General features: G+C 42.2%; 1 protein-coding gene across 1 annotated transcript in view; it reads left to right on the forward strand.

The window, feature by feature from the left end:
• Positions 1-22232, forward strand: part of NRXN3 (neurexin 3) — a 1016594-nt gene that overhangs the window by 29447 nt on the left and 964915 nt on the right. The window contains exons 2-4 of the mRNA XM_009319413.1: positions 4079-4096; positions 14319-14348; positions 16726-16737. Of these exons, the coding sequence (XP_009317688.1) occupies positions 4079-4096; positions 14319-14348; positions 16726-16737 (60 nt within the window). The remainder of the gene's footprint in view (positions 1-4078; positions 4097-14318; positions 14349-16725; positions 16738-22232) is intronic.

The following is a 22232-nucleotide window of genomic DNA, read 5'->3' on the forward strand; positions in this document are numbered from 1 at the left end:
AGCTTCAGAATAAGGTCATTTTCCTGTCTAAAGGCAGGATCTCCTTTTATTTGGGAGTGGGTCTCCATGACAAGAAGATGCCTCTAAGCGTTACAACTTTTGCCCTCCTCCTTTCCCCAGTTTCTGCCTGCTCCCCAGTCCTCTCCACACACTGGCGTTCAGAGAGAGGGTAACTAGAGAGCCCTGGAGGGGGATGCTGGAGAGCTTGAGGGACTCATAGTATGAGACAGTGCCATTCACTTCTAGATGCTTATTTCCACTTAGCCTAGGATGCTCCTGCCTGACAGCTGGTTTGTGATGTGTGAATTCGGTCAGTGGCTCTCAGTTTAGCTTGCAGAATACAGGTGTCCACAGCCCGTCAAAGCGGAGGGCAAGGTTGAATGGACCATGGAGATGGGAACAACAGCAAGTCTCTTCAGGTCAAGGTGATGTGTACTGGTAGGGCTGGTGCATATGGAAAGTGTGCTGTCCTTGTCTTCCAGCTGGAGAGAGAAGTGCACTCTCATGACACCTTCCTTTATTGCTAAACTTCTTGTTAAAAATGTTAGAGTTAAAAATACCTCAGATGTTTCTTCTACAGGCACGGGAATGATCTGAGCTATAATAATGTTTGCTTTGTTCCTCCCGCTCCCCTTCATCCTCCTCCTTCCCCTTCCACCCCACCCAGGTGGCTGGGGCTGCACCAGACAAAGGCAGCAGCCCTGCTGATCCCTCTTTCAACCCATCTATTAGCATCAAAGAACAAAAGCAAACAGCACCGGCTTGCGGCTCAGCCCTTTACAAAGGAGCAATAAATGGACTCTTGTGTATAGGATAAAGCAAACTCTGCCTTGTCTTTTGTTAAGAGGCAGATCTTTCTGTGTTTGAAGTGCTCTGAGCTGGAGAAAGTGGAGAAACCTCCATCTGCATGTCAGTAAGTCCCATGGTCACTGGGCCTTTTGTTAGCCATGGGTTCTACACACTCCCTGTTTAATCGGGGAATGCTGTACCTCCCCTCAGTCCCTGTGGCAGGTAGGATGTCCCTATGGGGGGAGGAAGGTAGTGCTGATGGAAGAGGAAAAGAGTGAGGACATGTTTTAAACAGTCCAGAAAAACATGAAGAGAATTTGAGAGAACGTTTCAGATGATGGGGTCTGAAGGAGAGTCAACTCAGCTCCCCAAATCTCGTCACTCTGCCTATTTGCCATCCCTGTCTTCTACCTGTCTTGAGGCATTAGTTTTCTTCTAATTGTGGAGCCACCAGCCATAACGTACTGCATCAGAGGTTTCTTATTAAGGGTCCCTTTTGTCGATATATGCAACCACAGTTTTAATTGTGCACCACAGTGGAGTGGCACACACACTGCAGAGGTGTTACGGAGTTTCCCGTGAGGACTTGCATGGCAGCTTCAATTGTATGCGACAGTGGTATTTATTGTAGGGTCTCTTTTGAGGACTGACTGGCTATATGCCATTTTTGTCTTCACAAAGAAAGCAGTGCTTTCTCATGTGTGTTTTAAAATAAAAAAACTAGTACTTTCACCATTTGAAAATCGGCATTTGCCAGCAGATACCACATGGGGGGGTGTCTGCAATACAAGAAACTTCCTTTGTATTTAGAATGGGAAGTAACACTAATGACCTGGGCTGCCACGTAGGTAAATATTGCAAAAGTGTCTCAGAGATGCAAACAGTGACTCTTCTGATGCAGCTAATGTATACAGAAGTTGTGTTGGGTGGAGACTTTCCAAGAAAGATACAGCAAAAAGAAAGCTAAGAGTAAAACCAGTCAGGATAGGGAATGCCTGCTCTTAGGGACATTGGAACAAAAAATATGGGTAAAAGGAAATCCCCTTGCTGTCTACCCCCTGTTACTTTCCATTGAGAAACTACATTTTAGAGATACTTGTGTAACTCTTAACACTTCATTGTTCCCCTTTTTAACAGCTTCATGACCTGTTTAATTCACGCACAGTTAAATAAGTATTATTTCAAGCAGTGTATCAGTTACAGCCTGCTGCCTCTTCTGTTATTTGCTTAATGTGTTTATCCCTTGCTCACCCTTGGTTAGCTCTTTCCTTTGCCCTTTCTATCTGCTGATCCTTTTTATTCCCTAAACAACCCACAGATTTCCTCCTGGAGCACAGACACCCTGGTGAGGCTGCCTGCTGTTCCCAGGCCCCTGAGGTAGCCTGGGCTGCAGCTGTGTCCGCTCCTTTGCCAGGCATGCAGGGAGGCTGAGAGGACAGCATGGGTCTAGAGCTTTGTACCTGCTTAGAATAGGCTTTGGGTCAGCTGCTGGATTATCAGAAATATTTACAGTACCTTACGGTGCTCCCTTCTTCCTCTTCTGAAATGTGTGAACGTCTCTGACTGTGACTGATTTTCCTAAGCAACACCTCAAGTGTTGATTTTCAAGTCCTAGCTGTGGACTTGTAAATTCTTTGGCATTGTGCTCACATTCTGCAGTGGTGTTTAATGGTCTGCTCCTTCCTTCTGCCCCTGCTCTCGCCTCCTTTTGCCTTCCATCCTCAGTGCATGCATTGCTGTCTGACACTTGTTTTCTTTTGCTACCTAAAAATAATTACTTTCAGGCAAACTTTCAGTGCTAAGTGTCCTTCCAGGCTCGCATCCCAAGACACCAGTTCTTAGATACAATTATGTGTTAAAAGAGGAAAGGCAACAAATAACACTCATCAGATCTGACACATATATTTAGTAGAAGCTACGGAAATTAAATGAGTTGATGCAACAGTCCCTCCCCTCTTTGTGCATTGTTTTATTTGGGTTATTACATCCTTAGGGAAGGATGGCTTGATATATGTGTGATATACCACAGGGATTTTTCCTCAAATGATTCTGGAGCCATTACAAAGTGATAAACAAAAAGCATGAGAAAGTGATAAACAAAAAGCAACATGCACAGGAATCACTCACTACTGAAATGCAAGTGTCTCGGGAAGACAAGTGGCACCGGTTTCACAGCAACACAGCTGGTTTGGACAGGAAGGGGGCATACTGATGGAAATTGGAGGGGATATTCTGGGAAGGAGAATACATTCTTAGACCTTGGTGTGTAGCCAAAGCACCCAGCATGTCATGCTCCTAGACAAAATATTGTCTAATAAATATAAGAAAACAGAAGTCTAATCCCATGAGATTTCATGGGTTCCTCCCTCATGGTGTTATGATAAGTGTAGCTATTCAAAGCAAGACTAAACTTGGGATGCTAAAAAAGTTATGAGAGGCATTTTTGTAAAGTACATTGGTGGATTGGTGGGCTCTGCCCAAAACAGACACTTCCTTCAAAGATATGCCTTTTCTGTGATCGATACTATCACTTACATAGTCTTGCTCCTCTCTTTTTTAAAGGGCTAATTTATTCTGGGATTTATGTGATTGATTCTGGAAAGTGGTCTTATGTCACAAAGAGGAAAAATGCTGAATGACATTTGGTCTGAATTCAACATCTTGTGAAAAGACACGTGGGACGTGCAAGCCTCTGGCACTCCTTCTCCCCCACCCCTGCTGCTGTCTGCAATGAAGGATGTTGTTTTGGGAATGATGGGCAGGAAGAATGAAAAGGAATGGGCTCTCTTCTAGACTTTGGGACTATGTTGAGTGTCTTGCACCTGGTCATAAATTCACATGGCCCCTCGTAAAAGGGGAGCAGGTTCTTTTCTTTTTTCTGAAAACTTGCTTGAATTTATGTGCAATAGAAACCTACTGCAGGCAGGTTGTTTTTTGTTTGTCTCTTTTGCATTTGTGTGTGAAAAACAGTAGAATATTTTAACCGATATTCTTACAGGAACTGACGTGGCTTGGGTCTATCTGATTCCAGGAAATCTCTCTCCGGACAGATATGATGGTGGATTCACTTTTACATGCACAGTGGAGAAGGAGCCAGTGCCTCCTCCCTTGCATGGCTGGGTGCTTGGCTGCAGATGGATGGCCTTCAAACAAACCTACTTCTGGTTTTGCATGAAATTGATTTCCATGCAAGGATGCTGAGTTGCTGTGTGCATCTCTAACAGCTTTTCTCTCTTCTCTCTCTCTTTTCCTTTTCTCCCTTCTGCTTGCCATGAAAACACCTCAACAGATGTCAGTCATATTCCAGGTAAGTGTTGCTTTTGCTGAGCTGAAAGGCTGCTCTTTAAGGAGTGGTGGTGGGCAGTTACCAGAGGCAGAAATCTCATCCTTCTTCCTGAAAGTGTACAGAACAAATCTTCATACTGGACATCACAGGGTCTGGATTGCAAAGTCTTTGCTAAAAGGAGGGCTTCATAGTAGCAAACGTCACAAACTTCCCTCTTCAGAGATTACATTGTGTTGGTCAGTTAAAGGGACGTTTTCTGAATGAAAATTACATTAAAAATGGTTGCTTGCATTGCTAATTACCTGGCATTGAACACTGCATTATATACAGTTTATTTCTGATACATCTGTGTGTAGTCTGGCATACAAATCCAGTTCAGTCATTTTCCTTCTCCTACTGCAGTCTACTCCATTTGCTAGTCCTACTGGTAACCTGTTGAGTTTCATTTTCACTAACAAAGGGTCTTTTTGTTGTTGTTTTATTTCAGGTTTTAAAAACCAGTGAGTATCTTTCTGGGCGAATGTCAATGTGTGATCTTATTTAGGTATCAAAACTTTAATTCCTGACAGGACACAAATGATTCATTTGAAAGGAAAAAAGAATGTGTGTTTTATGTGCTTGTTTATCTGGGGGGTTCTTCCACAAGGAAGTGTTTTACCACAGAGAACTCCAAACCTCCCTCTTCAGATTGCTCTCATTGCCGAAAGGATCTGAGTCCCCCAACTTCAGCTACAAGGGTTAATCGAACTAGATCACCTTACGCTGTAGTCCACATCCTGTTGCCACTGAAGCTTAAGAAACTAATTTTTACCTCACGCTCAGGCAGCTCCACCTGGTTTATCATTATGTGAAATGGAAATGAGAGCCCAGGGAAGCAGCTGGCATTGCCCAGGCTGGAGTGGGATGATGGGAGAGTCAAAGCTCTTTTCCTTCTCAGCTTTCTGCATGACTTTTGCTAAACCTGACCTGGACCTGGAATGAGTTCTCCATTCAATTTGCTTCTTTTCTACACTTGGATAATCAGATTTTGTGAAACACTTTAGAGAGACACAGTGAGGGCCAGCCAGTCGGGTAATTTCCCTGCATATTTAGCCTTTTGGCTTCTCTCGTCAGCCCCCTTTTTGTTCTGCTGAGGTCCTTTGCATTCTGTGCGCATCTCAGCTGGCAGCAATGGGGATGGAAGTGGCCAAATGGCAAATGTGGCCTGGCATGCCTTGGAAAGAAAGGCTCTGTCAACCGTAACATTGAATCTTTTCAGTGACTCACGGGGCTGAACATGTACCTTATCTGCCCCAGTCTGAGGTGTCCAGGAACTCCTGGCTCCTCTCATCTTGGCAGAATCTGACAGGACATGCACCAAGGGCTCAAGGTGAAAGGTCTCTCCACCACATCCTGAAGCTGTTGGTGTCTGTGGCAGAGGAGGATGGTTGAATTGGGAAGGCATGGCCTTGCTATGCTCTACCAATAGGACTCATGATATGCCACGAATGAGTGTTGCCTCAAAAAACATCAGGGCCATCTCCAAGGCCTGCACGGTGTGCAGGGGACGATGGCATCACTCGTAGGGGCCCAAGCAGAGGTGGCACAACCAGGAGAGGACCATGCTGCTGTTACATGCATGTGGGCACCCTGGAGCAGTCCATCCTTCTGCTCTCTGAATGGGCTCTTCTGCCCCACTGCCCTCTTATTCTTATAATTTATATGCTTGGATGTGCATTTTTTATTCTCCCCATCGCTCATACACATGTTCTTGTTCTCAGGACTGCTGTGTGCTTTCTCACGTGGATTTCTAGTCACACGTGAATGCACTTTTCTATGTACTCTCGCACTCATCTGTATGTTTTCAGTCTGACAATTACCCACACCCCATTATTGGGCTCTGTAACTGTTTACTCCTAGGCAGTATAATCCCTCTGCTCAGCTCCCCCTGGGGAGGACACTGGCATTGTGCGTGACACGGCAGCGATGTGGACCACTGGGAGGGATGGGTGTGCATTTCCCCTCTGGCTGGCTGTGCAGAGGCTTTCTTCCTATTTGGCCATCCAGCTATCTGTATTGTGAGGACAGAACTCCAGGCCCCTGTCAAAATGGTTACTTTAACCATCCACTGTTTGCAAGACAAATTAGGGATTTTATGAGCTAGTGGTGACTATTTACCCACAGGCAGCAGAAGGGCTGTAAAGAGCCCATTGATTAACTGAATATTTTTTATTGTTGAATACACTGGTTAGAACTAATTCCCCAGTAAGAGAAGGTAGCTGTGAATAGGCTGGGGCTGGCAGCAGTGGGGACCACAGGGCTCTGCTGGGCACAGTTCCTGCAAGGTGCAAAGAAGTTGGTGTTGTTCAAAGTAAACAGAAATGTGTAGTATGAGCCTTCCCTGGCTGCAAGGTCTCTGCTTGTGAAGAAAGAGTACTCCGGTAACAGGGGCTGGTGTGCTACACTCCTTTCAAGAGCCAACTGAAGATCCCATCTGGCTTATTTCACAAATGAAAGGAGTTTGTCAGATGTTAGCCCAGCTGCCCTGCAAATATTATGTCCCCGGTCACAAAATAACACCACCACATTGTAAGCAGCAAAGTCAAGTATTTAGAGCAGGGCTCTGGAGTTGGGACTGTTGCTGTCTGTACGCAGCTGGGTCACTGACTCGCTGTGTTGCGTAGAGGAGAAATAACTTCTCCTTTCAGTACTTCAGTTTTCCCTTTGGGGTTATAGCTACAGCCTCACCTCGCCTTCACAACATGCTTAGAGATCTTGGGCTGAACATTATGGAGGTTAAGAGCCTTATTAGAGAGGTTAAGTGCCTTGGCTGGGGAATGGTGTGCAGCACAGACCAGATTGGATGCCTCTGTCACCTCTGCACAGTATCTGCCCCTTTCTTTGCACCTTCTATTCTTTGCCAGTGGTCTAGGTTCTGAAAGACAAATAATTGGGAAAAGACCAATAGATCAAGGAGCAAGTGATTTGCTTCTGTCCCTCTTAGGTTTTTTTAGTGGAAGAATATATGCAGGACAAAGAACTAAATATGGGTCCTCGATATTATGGTGACTGGTACTGGTACTGATACCTGGGGGTGTCAAAGTTTAAACAGTGCTTTTCTTATTCATGCCACACTTATCCCCTTTGTGGGAGAGATCTTCAGATATTCATGGGGAGGAGGCTAAGAGATGAAGTTCTGGGCATTTTGCTGACATGATTTTACTGCTGGCTAGAGTTTGCATGTAACTGAATGGACACAACCCAATAGAAATGACCTAGTTAGTTGGGGCCCTGAGGAAAAATTAGTCCTTTTTTGCCTGAACGACTCCTTCATAAGGATACAGAGATGCTTGAAGGCACAAGCGTACTAGCACTTTTTTGATCCAGATCTTTAATCTTTCAAACTCCATCTTTTAATGCTCCTTTCCCTTCTTCATCTCAGGGCTGCTGTTTTAGTCTGTCTCCCTAACTCCATGTCATAGGGTCATTTAAGCAGTACCTGTATGCTGGCTTCTGCTTCCTTGAAGCTGAACTCTGCTTCTTGGGCATGAAAATGTGTGAATTTTGTTTCAGCCCACCTGAAGTTTCCTATTTGCAGAAGTTACTAGGTCAGAGTAAGAATCCACCCATGCCATATCTTCAGTGCCACTCACACAGGTGTTTGAAACCAGTTTGTACAGGCTTATGTTCTTCTTCATAGGTACCACCGTTGTTTTCATTCTTGCATGCCCTTTGCGCAGACACTGTCCCCAGATTGGATTCTCTTGCACTGAAATGCAAATGTTTTTCAGCTCCGTGCACACCCATTAACAACAATATAGCAGTAGTGATCACTGGGGTCAGAGCAAGAATTCATCTAGCCCAGAAGCATCTTTTTATGAAAGTAGATGCTTTGGAAGAAGTTTAAGAAACTACATTAACATTGGTCTTGTCTTGATATACCTTTGTGGTTTCTGGTAGTCACTGTTTTAAGGATGTTCTGACCTGGCACTGCATCCAGATTGTGGTGTTGTACAGTCGTCGATGGACATATTTTCTCTGGACATGTCCAGTCTTTGTTTTTCTTAATCCACTTATATTTTTTAACTCCACAGTATCCTGTGATAACAAATCCCATTGTTTAATCATTCAAATGTGGAAAGTACTTTCTTTCACTTGTTTTTACACCTGTTACTTTAGAATTTCATTCCATGACTCCTACTCGTTGTGTTCTAACAAATAGGGAAAAAAAATATTCCCTGTTCACCTGCTTTGTATTATTTGGGATTTTACTTCTATCATATATATTGTCAGAGATGTCTTTTCCAAGCTGAAGCGTTCCATTCCATGCCTAACAGTTCTCCTTTTCCCAACTTGTGCACCTACTTGATCAGGTGCTCTGATTTGCAGTGATACACATCTTCTTATGGGTCAGCCATAAAATGCATTCACCCTCAGGTCTTGCTACGTGCACACGTTCTGTTGTGGGCGTGGCCATCTTTGTGAACACTTGCATGTTTATTTTCATGTTTTCAAACACCACCATGTTTGTAGCCCTTGCTATGTGAATACTTCTAGGAGTATGCCATGTGCAATGTCAGAATACTGTTTTTGCCATGGGGGAAAGGAGATAGTATGGTTTGATCACTATTTCTGCTCATAGATATTGGGGTAAACGACTTTCTCTTCAGCTTCTACCTCATGCTTTTATTCCTTTGATCACTCAGGGTAGGTGCCACTCACCCTGACTCACTGCCCCCGTTAATGACAAAACCTATCCTGGAATTACATAGCAGAGGAAGCAAAGGGGATGGAAAAGAGGAGCTAGCACAGCTGTTGTGTGTAATTGGATTGGAAGTGGGCCTCCGGCTACAATAACAAAACTGCACTCCCGGCTGGCCTCACTGCTGGGGCCTGCGAGAAGCCCTTGGCTGTTGTGCATATCATGGTTGAATCAAACAAAAATGACTGCTCCCCAGCCTGTGCTACTGCTTTGCCCAGTTAGAAAAAACGGGCACCATGTATGCCAACAGCCAAGGAATCAGGTCATCCTCTTGGCAAAGCTGACCTGTCTAGCAGGTAAAAGGTCTGAACTAGGTCTCAGAATGATTTTTCCTCTTCATCCATTCTTCACATCTCTCAAGACAAGGGTTTTGCTTCTTCCTCTGAGTCCCATCCTTTGGCCCTGCTGGAATGCCCTCTTTTTGGTACATGGGGACTCTTAGGGAGTCTTCCTTGGTCTTTGGGTTTTAGAAAACCTCAAGATGCCTATTTTAAGAAGGACCACATGGGAGATGAGGGACTTGTCAGCTTTCCTCCCTAACTAGAAAAGGGAACTGCTGATGGAGCTAGGGTAGGAGGCTCAGAGGAGACAAAAGAGCCTATTTCTTAAGGAGTTACTAGTTTTAGGAAATTAGGAAAGGAGGTGTGAACAACAGACTCCATCACTCATCAGAGTGCTCTTCTCTATAGTAGATGTCATTTTATTTTTGGAAGAATCCCTGGTTTGCATGATTTCTTTCTTCAGCTCTGCCATAAAGGATTTGCATGTATATCCTGGACCAGAGGCCACGATGCCCTGCCTCAGACATACATTGCAGCTGGCCCTGTTATTGTCTGAATAGGTCATGGATACCCAGGAAAGGATCCACTGTGGGCAAGCGTGCCCCTGGGGAGAGCTGGGCTGCTGCTGCTGCCTGGCAGTCTCTCTTCCCATTCATTAAGAGCTTTTGGGCTAATCATCTGGCAGCATCATTAAAAGGGAAATACTGAGGCTGCCCGCCTTAGCAGAGCAATTCAGCAGTGCATGCACACCCACGCACACGTGCACACCCCCAGAGCATGGGCCCAGTAATGCGGGACAAGCTATAATTAACTAGATGAAGGAGTCCATCTTCCTTTGTTGCTGCAATCAGTTGTCACTCTCAGCTGTGTTTTGTGCTCTCCCCACCTTCTTAGGTTTTGTGGCTTTGTTTTTCTATTTTAAGTGCTAAGTACCCAAATGTGGTGCTGGAGTGGGGGGGGCAGTGGGGGCAAGGTTCAAACTGCCTCCAAGGTTTCCTTCATTTTCTCCTCCACCCTGAAAATTGCCCCTAGTAAATCCTTAAAGATGAGAACTGCTGTTTAACTACATTGCTTTTCCATATCATTGTACTCTGAAGCTACTTTTAAAAATGTCCTTCTGGCTTCATAAGAATCCAGTGTTGGCCCTTGATACTTTGTACAATTAAAGCCACCTAATTTTACTATTTTGATATAGAAAGCAGATGGTTCACAATTTTTTAAAAAAATGTAGTTCTTGGAAATGTTATTTTGAGATCAGGGGAGATTAATATTAACCTTTAAGAAAATACTGATTTCGTAGTAAGTTAAAGAAATATAAAAAAACCTCCCAGACCTAAATGGGAAGAGTCAGTTGTGGCAGGCATAAATCATGGCCAGAGATCACAGTTTATATGTCTGTCTGCCCTCAGCAATGGACATACTATTTTAACAACAAACCAATGTTCTGAAGAAGGAGGCCACTTTCTCTTCACATTACTGCTGAAAGTCTGAAGAAGCTGGGGCTCCAGAGGCTGACCACAAGCAGGTGCTTATCTTTACCTAAGAAACCTGTTGAGAGCCTTCTTTTGAAGCCATGCACTTGTCCTTACTGTCACTCACGTTTGAAGTTCAGGAATAGCAAGTCACCAGATTCCTGACTTACTTAGACATAAAATTTCTTTGCAGGCAGATAAGCTGTTTATTCTGAGGTTTTCCTAAACCTTTTCCAGAGCACTTGCTACCCACCATTTTTATTGGGCAGCAGTTGTGCCCAGCCAGTAGATTATTATAAGAATGACTAGATTGGTTTAGCAAAAGCACACAACCCCTTGACCACTGTGGCTCGTGCAGGTTTGTGTCAACCTTTTCCCAGTTCTCCACTGGTTGGGTTTGCAGCCCTGAGGCTTTAATCAGGGTTTCTTGATTAAGATTAAAAGGAAAGCATGTTTCACCTGGAAACTCAGATTTTCTTACAGGATTCCCCTGGAATGGGATGGCTATTGGTACAAACAACGGTTGTATATGTGAATAACGTGCTTTGGGGCCTGATGAGTTCATTTAGCATCCTGACCCTGCTGAAAGCTTTGCTGGCCTTTATGGTTGATGCCCAAATAGCATGGTGATAGATGTCCCCCCTGTTCTGGCAAAATCTGGTCTAGTTTGCAGGTCTGAACAATTCTCACGCCTCTTGCATTTGTTTGTTGGATGCCCTATTCGTTTATTGTAGTCCAGTAGCAAGTGCCCCATGCCACCTTGAGATGACTTCAACTTTTATGATTTGAAAATTGGTTTAGTGTCTTGTCATATCTTGAAACTGATGTAAAGGTGAGACGATGTCAATTCACATTTTCTGTGTTGATTTTACTATCGCTAATTTGGGGCCTTTGTTACACATGCTGCAAATGTCACAGATTTTAGATCTCAATGGTTGAAGCTTTTGGTTGTTAATGACATTTTGTTGGAGATAAATACACTCATTTTCACTCCTACTTTAAATTGCAAGGGAGGAAAATTTTCAGATGAGAAAAGCTGATATATTATTTCATTATTTATATTATTATTCTATCTAATAATGAATCTAGAATTCTGTTGGTGTTCTCTTTGTTAAAATAAGGATCTGTGTTGATGGACAACTTAAGAGATAATATTGTTATTTTGCTATATCTCCAAGTCCACTCTCTTTTTTCTTCCTGTTTTAAAAAAGAAAAAGTAGCATTTGGGGGGGGGGGGGGAAGGGGGCATTATTTTTCATTAATCTCCCTACTTTCTTTGTCCAGTTGGGACTAGAAGATCAAGAGGTACATACAATACCACAGCTGCTGTTGTATTTCAAATTTGTCAAGAAGCAAAAGAGTCAGAACATTTCTTAGGGAGACTTTCTTTCGCAGGCATTTGAAACAAGGCCAAACCAGGGGCCAGAATGGTGGGTACATTTGGGGTGCGCTCACTCCTGGACTGCAGGCGAAGGGTTCTGGGCTGCACCTGGCTGATGTGCCTGACAGATAGAGCACACAGCATTGGTCTTCCAGGGATAAGGACAAAGCGGGTGTTGACATTCCTGACATTTTGAGATTTTTATAGCTCCTCTGTGGCTGGTGGAGAGAGAAGGGGTCTTCTTATTATGTGATTCAGGGTGTTTAATGCAGGCTCTTGCTTTGAAACCTATCTGTAGGTTTCTCTTTGTCAGTGTCCCGTCTTCCCGAGTGGACAAGGCCCCCGCCATCCCCAGCAGCTGCACCTGTTGGTGCTGTGCCTCTTAGCCATGGCTTTCCTTCCCCACGGTGTACAATGGCTGAGGGCTTGGGACTCCTATGTCTGCTCTGGGTCTGATGTCCACTCGCTGTTCGGCCACCTTCAGCTGCATAGGTGAAGGTGGCCGAAGGTGTCATACTGCCACCTTCTTGCCTTTTCTCCTTTTTCATCATTGCTGCAGCGACTCTGTGCTTTGTAGGTCCTAAAAATTATACTTTTGTCTTCTCATCTTTTACAGTGCCTTTTACAGTGACTTTCAAGTGCTCATTTGGACAGATCTAAGATTTGCCTATCAAGAATGATGGGGTCAGTGGCCATAAATGGAGACACAAATTCAACCCACTCTGCTAGCAGAGCAAAATAATTCAGTGAAATTATATCTTGTAATTTAGACCAGAAATATGTCCTACAGTATCAAGTCTGCTATGTTTATTTATAGCTAAAAAACCTAAAAAAATCTAAACCTATGTTGTGTTTCTGATTATTTTTCTAAATCCATGATAATCTTCAAGAACATTAAGATATTTACATTCCGTAGACTGTACAATTATTAATCCCCTTATCTGGCTTGGAGTTCTCTGTGAGTGAACATATTCTTAGGATGATCTGGATTTTAGATTTCTCCAGCAGATGCAAAGGAAAAGTATAAAAGACAGAGAAATAAACAAATTCAAACTCAGCATGCTGCTTGTTCAAAATTCTCATTCTAATAAATTCATTTGACCTCTGTGAAATTAAAAAAGTCACAGCCCTGTTTGATTAATAAACTGACTTAAGGGGGGTGTGTGTGTGTGTGTGTGTATGCGTGTATCAAAATCCCTGCCATACTAAGTGCTGCGAGAGGCAGATGTGGAGAAGGAATCAAACTAAGGGAAGAAGGTCAGGGAACCAAGTACGAAAGGGGTCACTCATGGCTTGAGTGGGTAGGACTCGATTTTTGTATATGTTAGTTCTGTGATATCATGTGTCGCAAAATTAACTAATGGGTCAGCTGATGCTTAATGGATTGGGCATGTATATATATACAATAGTATCTAAATGATATATGTATGAATACAGTTGAACAGTAAACATATTTGAAAATTGGAGCTAAAAATGGATTTTAATTGAAACAAACAAGGTTTATGTCAGAAAGAGTTATCGGACAGGGACTGGAGCAGCCCAAGTGACCACCACAGCCCCATCTACAGAGCTGACAGTGACTGTCACTGCTGAGGGGGGCTGTGCTGCTTTCTGGCTTTACCTTGAATTATGAAATGAAAGAGTAGCTTTAGCTATAGAGCCATAAAGTAACACACTGTCCTCAGAAGTCAAATATCCAGTTCTTCCCAGAAAGGAAATGGAGTAGTATTAAAAATAGGTTACAGGTAATTTTTTTTTCAGTCCTTGCCAGGTCTGGTGTACTGGTGTCTAATTAGTAAGTGTGAGCAGTGTTGATGAACTCCTAAAAATACATGCTGAAGCCACCATGTTCAAGAATGAGGATAGCTTTATGTGTGTGTGTATGCATTTAGCCCAGATGTTTCATCTGAAGCAGCTCTGGTGGGATCATGGCCTCCCTTTCACTGACCACTGCAGCCTTGAATTTTAAATCTTGAGCTGAGGAGAAGTTATTTCTGTAGCTCTCCAGAGGAGCAAATGCTCCCTGCAGAGCCCCATTGCAGACCTTGGCTTTCCTAGCCCATTTAGCCATACTGGTGTGCAGTGCCTCTGGAGTCACTTCCCCAAGGGATATGATGAACGTCAAACACAGTTCTGCAACTACCAGCAGGTTTTTTCTACCTGTGACAGATGCTTTCCTGCTCAGTGTAGAAAGCAGCACCTGCATATGTGTGTGCCCTGTGTGCTGCACCCATACTTGGTCTAGTTCAAGTATGCGAGCTCCAATCCTGAGAGGTATTGGACTGCAACCAGTGTGCATGGATATTGCTGCTTCTTTTTCTGCTTTGTTCTTTTTTTCTTACTTCCTCTCTCTCTCTCTCTTTCAAAGGCCTCTCCCACCTGATGATGGGTGAACAAGGTAAGTCCTTTGACTTTCTCTTTGTTTCAGTCACTGATCATGAAAGAGCTTTGTCCCTGCTGCTTTTCTGAGCTGGGCTTTGCATGACTAAAGCAACTAAGCCTACTGGGTGCCAGTCAAGCCATTTGCATTTTTGCCTTTGTGTCCCATGAGCCATGGCTACTTGTCAGCCTGGGACTCAGGTGCCCAGGAGGGAGCATGAAATGATTCCATGGACAGTAAAGAGGTATGCTTCCCCCTTCCATGCATCCCACCAACTATTTTATCTTGCCATTTCTTTCTTGTGGTGCCAGCTGTAATGACTCCCACTTCTGCCCAGTAAATGTAGACCTCAATGTTGGTCTTTATTTTTAAGAGTGCAATTATTATAAAAAATATGTTAATAGTCCTCATGGCATGACCCTAACTCATTATGAATCCTGAGGAAAATTGCATATAATGGCCTGTAAGTCCTGTGTCTGCAGTTTAAAATATTCAAATATGCATAGAGTAAATTGGTTTAGAAAAAGAACAAAGCTAACCCCAGGTTGGGCTACAAATGGGATCTAGGCCTGTATCAGAGTTCACATTTTAATATCTCAGCCTGGATTGTGTTACAGATCTATTGGCTGTGACATGATGGGATCATTAGTCCCATTTCGCACTATGGGGCTGTGGAGCAAGAAGCTGATGAGGAGAGGCGAGGTGAGGAGAGGGATGATTCTGTTTTCCTCAGACAGTGTCAGTGTCTTGCTGACGTGGGTACACAGCGAGGAGTTAGCAGCTCTGGTGATGCATTCTAGTCTTGCGAATGCAGGAGTGAAATGGTTGAAGACTTAATGCAAGGAGTGTGCACATGGTGCACTAGGAAGATCAGACCAACTCTTTGTCTATGGGGAGAAAATGTGAGTTTTGACGCTAAAGCCTGATGAGGCTTTCCTAGACTAGGTGTACACAATAGTGTTTTTGCCATTAAGTGAACACATATCTGAGGTTAGACAGTCCAAAGAGTTAATAAGATAAAATGTAGTGCCTGTGAAGGCTCAAGAGTAATTAGGTACTTGAAAAAAAGAGACATAGTTTCTATGTATCTCAGTGAAATGTAGAGAGGCTTAGGACATAATCAGTTTTTATTCTGTAGTTCAAGGCAGATGTCTACTCTGAGGTCATGAAAGCTTAGGAAACAATCATCAGAAGTGAAGTTGGGGCTCACTCTTCAGTTTCTGTACTGCTTAGCATCCCTATGTGGTGGGAAAGGTAGGAAAACAGGGCTCTTTATGAGTGCATGTCAAGACCATGGTATTTGGCATGTGGAGCATCTGGCTAAGCTCTGGGTAGCGTTGAGCTCCTTCTCTATCCCCACTTACTGTGGGGATTACTGTTCAGCTGGGCTCATGGCTTGGAGGTTGTGCTTGGTGAGGGAGCATCCAGCAGACAGGTCCCTTCAGATGTCCTAGTTGCTCAGGATGCAGCTGAGTATGGCAAGCCATTGACAGAGGAAGGATGATGGCATGTTGGGAGTGATCAGGACAGTGAACTTTCATGGCCACTTTCAATCTCAGTAACACTGAACGTATCTTAGTAGCAGTCTGTGATTTAGCACTGTATTATATAAACAGATGCACTTGGCCGTTTAGATTACAAGTTGCAACCCAGCTGGCTCATGAAGACTTGCATGACCTATTCAGGCCTGTATGATTGTCATCAGCCCTTTCTATACTCCCTTGCCTGGCAAAAAAATGTGAAAACTACTGGCTTCTGGCAACTTTAGCCACCCTTATTTATCCATGACGCATCAGGGAACAGTGGCTTCTCTTTTCTTGCCAACCAACTCACAGATATTCCCTTTTGGTAAATATTTACTCTCTATAAAAATATGATGGATATAAAATATGTAAATGTATATGTGTGAGTAAATATGCAATGTCAACATTATATACAAATACATTAGCTCTGGTAGATGAAATATGTTTAGCAAATATATTACCATAAGATTTATTTTTTTCCTGTCCTACTCTGTTGTTTCCCTTGCTGTTTTGAATTTGAAGTGGAATGAGGCATATTACTGGCATGCTATTGCATGAGAGAGGTTTGCATTTCTCAGTAGAAAAAACTTAAAGCCAAAGGGCTTAACCAGGCAGTTGCTGGTTGTACTGTCAGTTGTTTAAGCCTTGCTTTGTGCTTTAGTTGTGGTGTCTCTCTCGTTTTTCCCTTGACATTGTGTTTTGTTGGGTTTGGCTGCTACATAAATATGCTTATTTTCTTGTTTTTGTAAGTATGGCCAGTGACATCATTTTCTGTTTTTCATGCTTCTTCCTTCTCTTCTCTTTTGCCTCCTCCGTGACGGACACCCCTCTTGTTCCTCCTCTTAACTGGACGCACTCCTTCCTGTCTGTAGGTAGAAGTAAAGGTAGAGATTGCATTCTTTTTAAAACTTCATTGCTTGTAAAATGTTTGTTTGTCAACGGACAAATTGTATTTTTATGAATGTGGTTCATATTGGAACTTAATGCCTTTACTTTTAAAAGTGTCTTAACAATCTTTTGTTTTGTATTGAATTATGGAAGAAATATTTATTAAGATGAATGCTTTGAGCCCGTCTTAACAGATGTTATTTTCTCCCTGTTCACACTAAGTATGGGCTGTGCAGTGTCAGGCTCCCTGTAGCTGGTGATGCTGGGGTGCAAAGGGACAGTCAGTTCAGTTGAAGACAGAGCCAGAGGCCAGTGAGCTGGTCCTGCTTACGCTCTTGCACTGGAGTGATGCCACTGCTGGGAATTTTGGCACTGGCATTGGTGGAAGCAGGACCTGGGCTTGTCCAGTACCCTTCAACCGATGGAGGTCTTTTGGGCTATCATTTCTCCCCCAGCTCTGCTTCCCATCCTCTCTGTTAGTGAAAAGGTGTTTTTCAAAGAGAAATTGAGTTGCAAAAAGCTGCAGAGGAAACAGAAGTGATCAGCACTGCTAAACAGAGAGGTCCATTTCCTTTGCAGCTCAGCACAGCACAGGGCATGTAAGGCTGCTGTGGGGCTCCAGCTTGTTCTTCAGCAGTTCACACCTATCTATCTTTAGCGTGCAGAGGGCAGTCATCCATCCCTAATCAAAACTGTCAAAAAGGCAAAATGCTGCAAACTTGCTGTGGGTTTCCAGTTGGACTGGAGGGAATGGTGAAGATTAATTGATAAATTATAAGCACTGCTCGAGGAAAATCCATTTCTTTGTCCTATTTTCCAATAAGATAGAGAGTTTAAAAGGTTTTATTATGCTAAGGCTTACTCCTTTTCAACAAATACACTGCTGAAGAATCTGATCTATTGATCAGCATGATTTGAACACGTTGGAGGATGTTGGGTGTGTCCATGCCAATAAGACATCGGGGGATGAAATGACTAATTGTACTACTATGAATTTGGGAGGATATGAGAGCTCAGAGGATTTGTTCATAATAACTTTCCTTTGAGGCACAAGCAGTCTCTGCCCAGTGATCACTCCTCCTGTAATACCTGAATTCTGGGGAGCACAATGGCGTATTAAACACTGTCTCTTTGTATGATTCCTCCTTCTGATGCCCTGCCTGCTTCTATCAAATTTGTATTGTTGGATTCTCTGTGATGGGGTGCATCATGTAATCAATATTATTGGTTCTGTTCTGAGCTTGAAAAAATATTCCAATAATTAATTTCATAGCTTTTGTATTCTACCCGAAGTTGGGCGGTGGAGGATAATACATAAGCTGTACTCAGAGCTATCTTCTTAGCAAGAGGTGAACATCAGAACGTAATAATCACATACACTGTAAAAAATGTGAGAACCTAAAGCTCTAAGCACACTATACAAAATGTTACTGTGCCTCAACACAGCTGCCAATAATTGAGTTAGCTGATGTATGGCTTAGTGTGATTTAAGGGTCAGTGTAGATCAGGGCGAGTCTTGTATGGTGTGATGTTAGCTCATGTTGCTCCCTTCTTTTCTCGGGTGGCATTTGTGCTGCAGGCCAGTCTGTGCAGGACTAAACTGAAAGTCTCTTCCGAAGCAGAACTCCCAGTTGAGCCTGTAGGAATGAGGATTATAATATATAGTCCACAATTAACTCATATGCACTGAAACTTAATTTATTGTGTCATTGAGTAAAAATATTGTTTCACTTCCCAGCTATGTATAGTTTTTATCTCTAGTTATAGCAAGTGACTTCATCAGAGAACCATCGCTCTGTATGAAAAATGGTATTACCTTCAGAGGGCTCAAGCAGTGTAATTTTGAACCCACACATGGCCTTCAGCTCATAGAGAAGGTGGTACCAGATGCCTTAGTGATTGTACCTGGAAGGTTCATATTTTTTGGCATTCTTGTAGTTTTTAGTAAAAACTGGCAGCTGCTCTGTCCCATACCATGTATGTATCCAAAGGATATGATGTATTTGATTTCATAAAACCTCTTCACAATGTATAACAGTCTGTGACCTTGCATTCATCATTTGAAACAAGTCTTTCTTTAGTTGCTTCTACTGTAGTAAATAGGCTTCTTCTGCCTCTATCCTTCTTAAAAAGTTCAGGAGATTCTTTTTTTTTTTTTTTAATAAGTCCCTGGAAAGCTGAAGAAGATGAAGTGTAGGTGTTCTGGGGTAGTGGCTGGAGCAGTCGAGATACAGAAAAGCACCTGGGTACCACTTGCATTTTAACCTGAACTGAGTATATATGCATTGTTTGTGTTTTTATTAGGTGTATGGAACTGGTCGCGGAGATGAGGTAAATGCATGATGAGCAGGGAGGACTTTTATTTAGTTTGGCATGAATTGCTGAATACGACTTCTCTTCTGGAGAGGAATTGACAATTAAGGAACAATTATATTGAGTTTATTTCCCTAACACTCCCCCACAAGTAAATGGTACCAAAGGAGATCATAAATATCCAATTCTAATTTGCTATTGAACTGGAGTTAATGTGTAGTCACGTTCTTCCATATCATTTGTTCTCTTGACAGCCTTTGTTAAGGAAATGATAATTTGCCTTTTTGCTACCTTTCACCATTCTTTTATATATGTAGTGGGTTTTGTTTTATCATCACTCTTGGTTTGGATCTGGCTTCTATTGAGGTTCGTGCCTCCAGAGGAAATTGGCTGTGTTCCTGGTGGGACTCTGCTATTTTCGGTGAACGAAGTCCTGTGTCTTCTTGAAGGCAATAGCAAAATTCACATTGAATTTTGTGGGCCAAGATTCACCCAAAGAACTGAAAAGTCCCAAACGTCCCCTCTGACATAAAGAATGATAGTGAGGTGTGCCTGGTTTCTGGGTACGCACAGGACACCTCCATAGCACCCTTGCAGTCTGCAGACTGCTGCTTCTCCTCTAAGGCACTGGGCTCCTTCCCTCCATCAGTAGCTGTGCTTGGGATGAAAAACTGCACAGCTGCACACTCATTTTCAACATGAAGCAGGTTTTTTCTCCATTCTCAGAGAGAAATGAAAGAGTACTTACATAGTTCATGTGTGGGACTCTTTAATGCAGGTTGTGTAAACCAAAGGCTACTGGCAAATTCCCCGTGCAATTCTCAGCATTGCAAGATCAGATTATCTCCCTTGGTCCTAACTGCTTTTAGCCCAAGTCAGTCTTTTAAGTCTTGTAATGTTCAGCATTGCTCTCAGTGAGCAGTGTGAGGTTGTTATTTCTTTGAATTGTTCAATAGTATTGACCAGGAGGTAATGGCACAGAAACAACAAAATAGCATTTGTGGACTTGGATAGAAGGAAATGACTGGACCTTACTGATCTGGAAAATAATTTCGAGTTCTTCTTCACCAGTAATGCCATTAGGATTTCAGAGCGGTGTGAATAAGTCCATCTGAGTGGCCAAGAGTTTATGCAAATGTTGAAGTGAAACATCAGTAACAAATTAAATCATTTGTGCTCTATAAATATCTAATTATACAAGGGGAAAAACAACACTACATTCATCTTGCCAGCCTTGGCAGTAGTTTTTAAGCTCTGCTTTGCCCTGTAAAATATCTTAATATTTGGGTTGTAAATGTGACTACTGTATGTTTTTGGTTTCTACACTTACAGTAATTTCCTTAATACTTTTAAACTATGTGTGGTATTGGGTTTGTTTTCCTTTTGGTGGGAAAACAATCCTGCATTATTATAAGGATGGTGACTTTCAGTTTTAACTTTCCTCTTAATGACTGTTAAAAAAATAAAGCATTTTATTTTATGGTTAGCAAATACCCAATCTGTAAAACCTCTTTGATAGAATCAAGGCCCCTTGAATGTAGATGTCATTCTTCTGGAATCATTTTTTGTAAGTGAGTTTTTCCTGCTGGTTTCATGTTTTATTTAGGGAAGAAACAAATATTTTAATGTAACTCTTATAAGTCTAATTAGAGATGATTGATAGTTGATGAATTTCGAGTATAAGATACTGAGGGACATTTCTGCAAAGCATTCATCCTATTTCTTTATATTCCAGAGGTGATGACATTTTCCAAACTTTGGTGAATGAAGTCACTTAAATGTTGAATATCAGCTAACGCAAAGGAATAGATGTCTTATAAACATTCTTCTTTTTACACCTCTTCGTAATGTCTTTATGAAGGCAGACAAATGAGACATTAAATAGGACATTTCTGGTAAATTATTTTTTGTTTGTGCATATGAGTATGTGTGTTTACAAATAATGTGCATGCATAAAATATTTAGTAAAGTGTTAAGTATTTTGTAGATTATAGGTAATTTATTTTTTCTTACATGCTTTCTTTCTGCCTTATTTTAAAACTGTGTCTTTCTAACATGCGAATAAACAGCTGATTCTTCATTGGCTTTCATTTTTATTAAGAAGAATGATTCCTGTGAGAGTTAAAGGCGTTGTAGTCATGTTGTGTGTAAACAGGAGCTAAAATATTGTCTTCTTACGCTGTATTGTAGTCTTCTGTTTTCAATGAGGCTCAGGTTTCACTCTGCCCAAAGAGAATATTTAATTGATACCATTGAAAGACTTTTTTTTCTTCCTCTGTTTTCTTCATTTAAGGCATTCAGTGGTGTGTAGAGATGCAGAGGTAGCAAAACAGGCCATATGCTTTGTAAAAGGCAGACTAATAGCACTTTTGATGGACGTCTGATTTTTAAAGTGCTGTATCTTTCATTAAAATTTACATGTAAAGTAAGGGCAAGCACAGTGACATGAAAGCTAATGCAAGTTGCACATCTTGACATAATAACAATCACAAGAAACTGGAGATCCCAGATGGCAGCTTGGCCTTTGCCATCCTTTTAATAAGCTACTAACTGCTAATTATTGCACTCTTATGGGCAAGTTAATTTACTGTTGACTCTTAAAGAGGCATTGTGCCTTTTCCTGGCATTTAGGTTTTTCAGTTTAGATGTGAGAGTGTTTTTTCCCTGCAGGTTGGAGTCCTTCCAACGGACAGTAACAAAGAGGCAAAGAAGCAGAGAGGGAAATGGAACATAATAAGCAATGTTTTCTTTGTTAATAGCAGAATATAGGGTTGTGGGTTTTTCTAGGGCATGGGTTTAGAGCTGACAGGAACAGAGCATGTATATTAGATCCAGGTTTTAGGTTTTGTATTTAAAAGAAAGCCCTTACTGCAGAGTTAGTATTATTGTTAAAAATAAACAGAACGTCTTTCCCTTAAATAATTGAAGCTTGAGATTCTGAAAATGAGATAAACTAGAAATCGCAAATCAAAATTACAGGTTCATTTCTGTTGCCAGAGATGATTTGAAGGCAAAATTTCAACTCGCAATTCTCAAAGCTAAAACATCCACTGTATTTTTGGAAAAATTCTTCATTTTAATGTTACCTGGTTGTCATAATACAGGGAAGGAGTGTTATCTGTAAAACATACAATTTTTTAAAGTGATCTTTTTCTTCTTCCAGTTGAAAGGGACATTT

Source organism: Pygoscelis adeliae, unplaced genomic scaffold, assembly GCF_000699105.1.
Source record: "Pygoscelis adeliae isolate BGI_AS28 unplaced genomic scaffold, ASM69910v1 Scaffold71, whole genome shotgun sequence".
NCBI classification, from domain to species: domain Eukaryota; kingdom Metazoa; phylum Chordata; class Aves; order Sphenisciformes; family Spheniscidae; genus Pygoscelis; species Pygoscelis adeliae.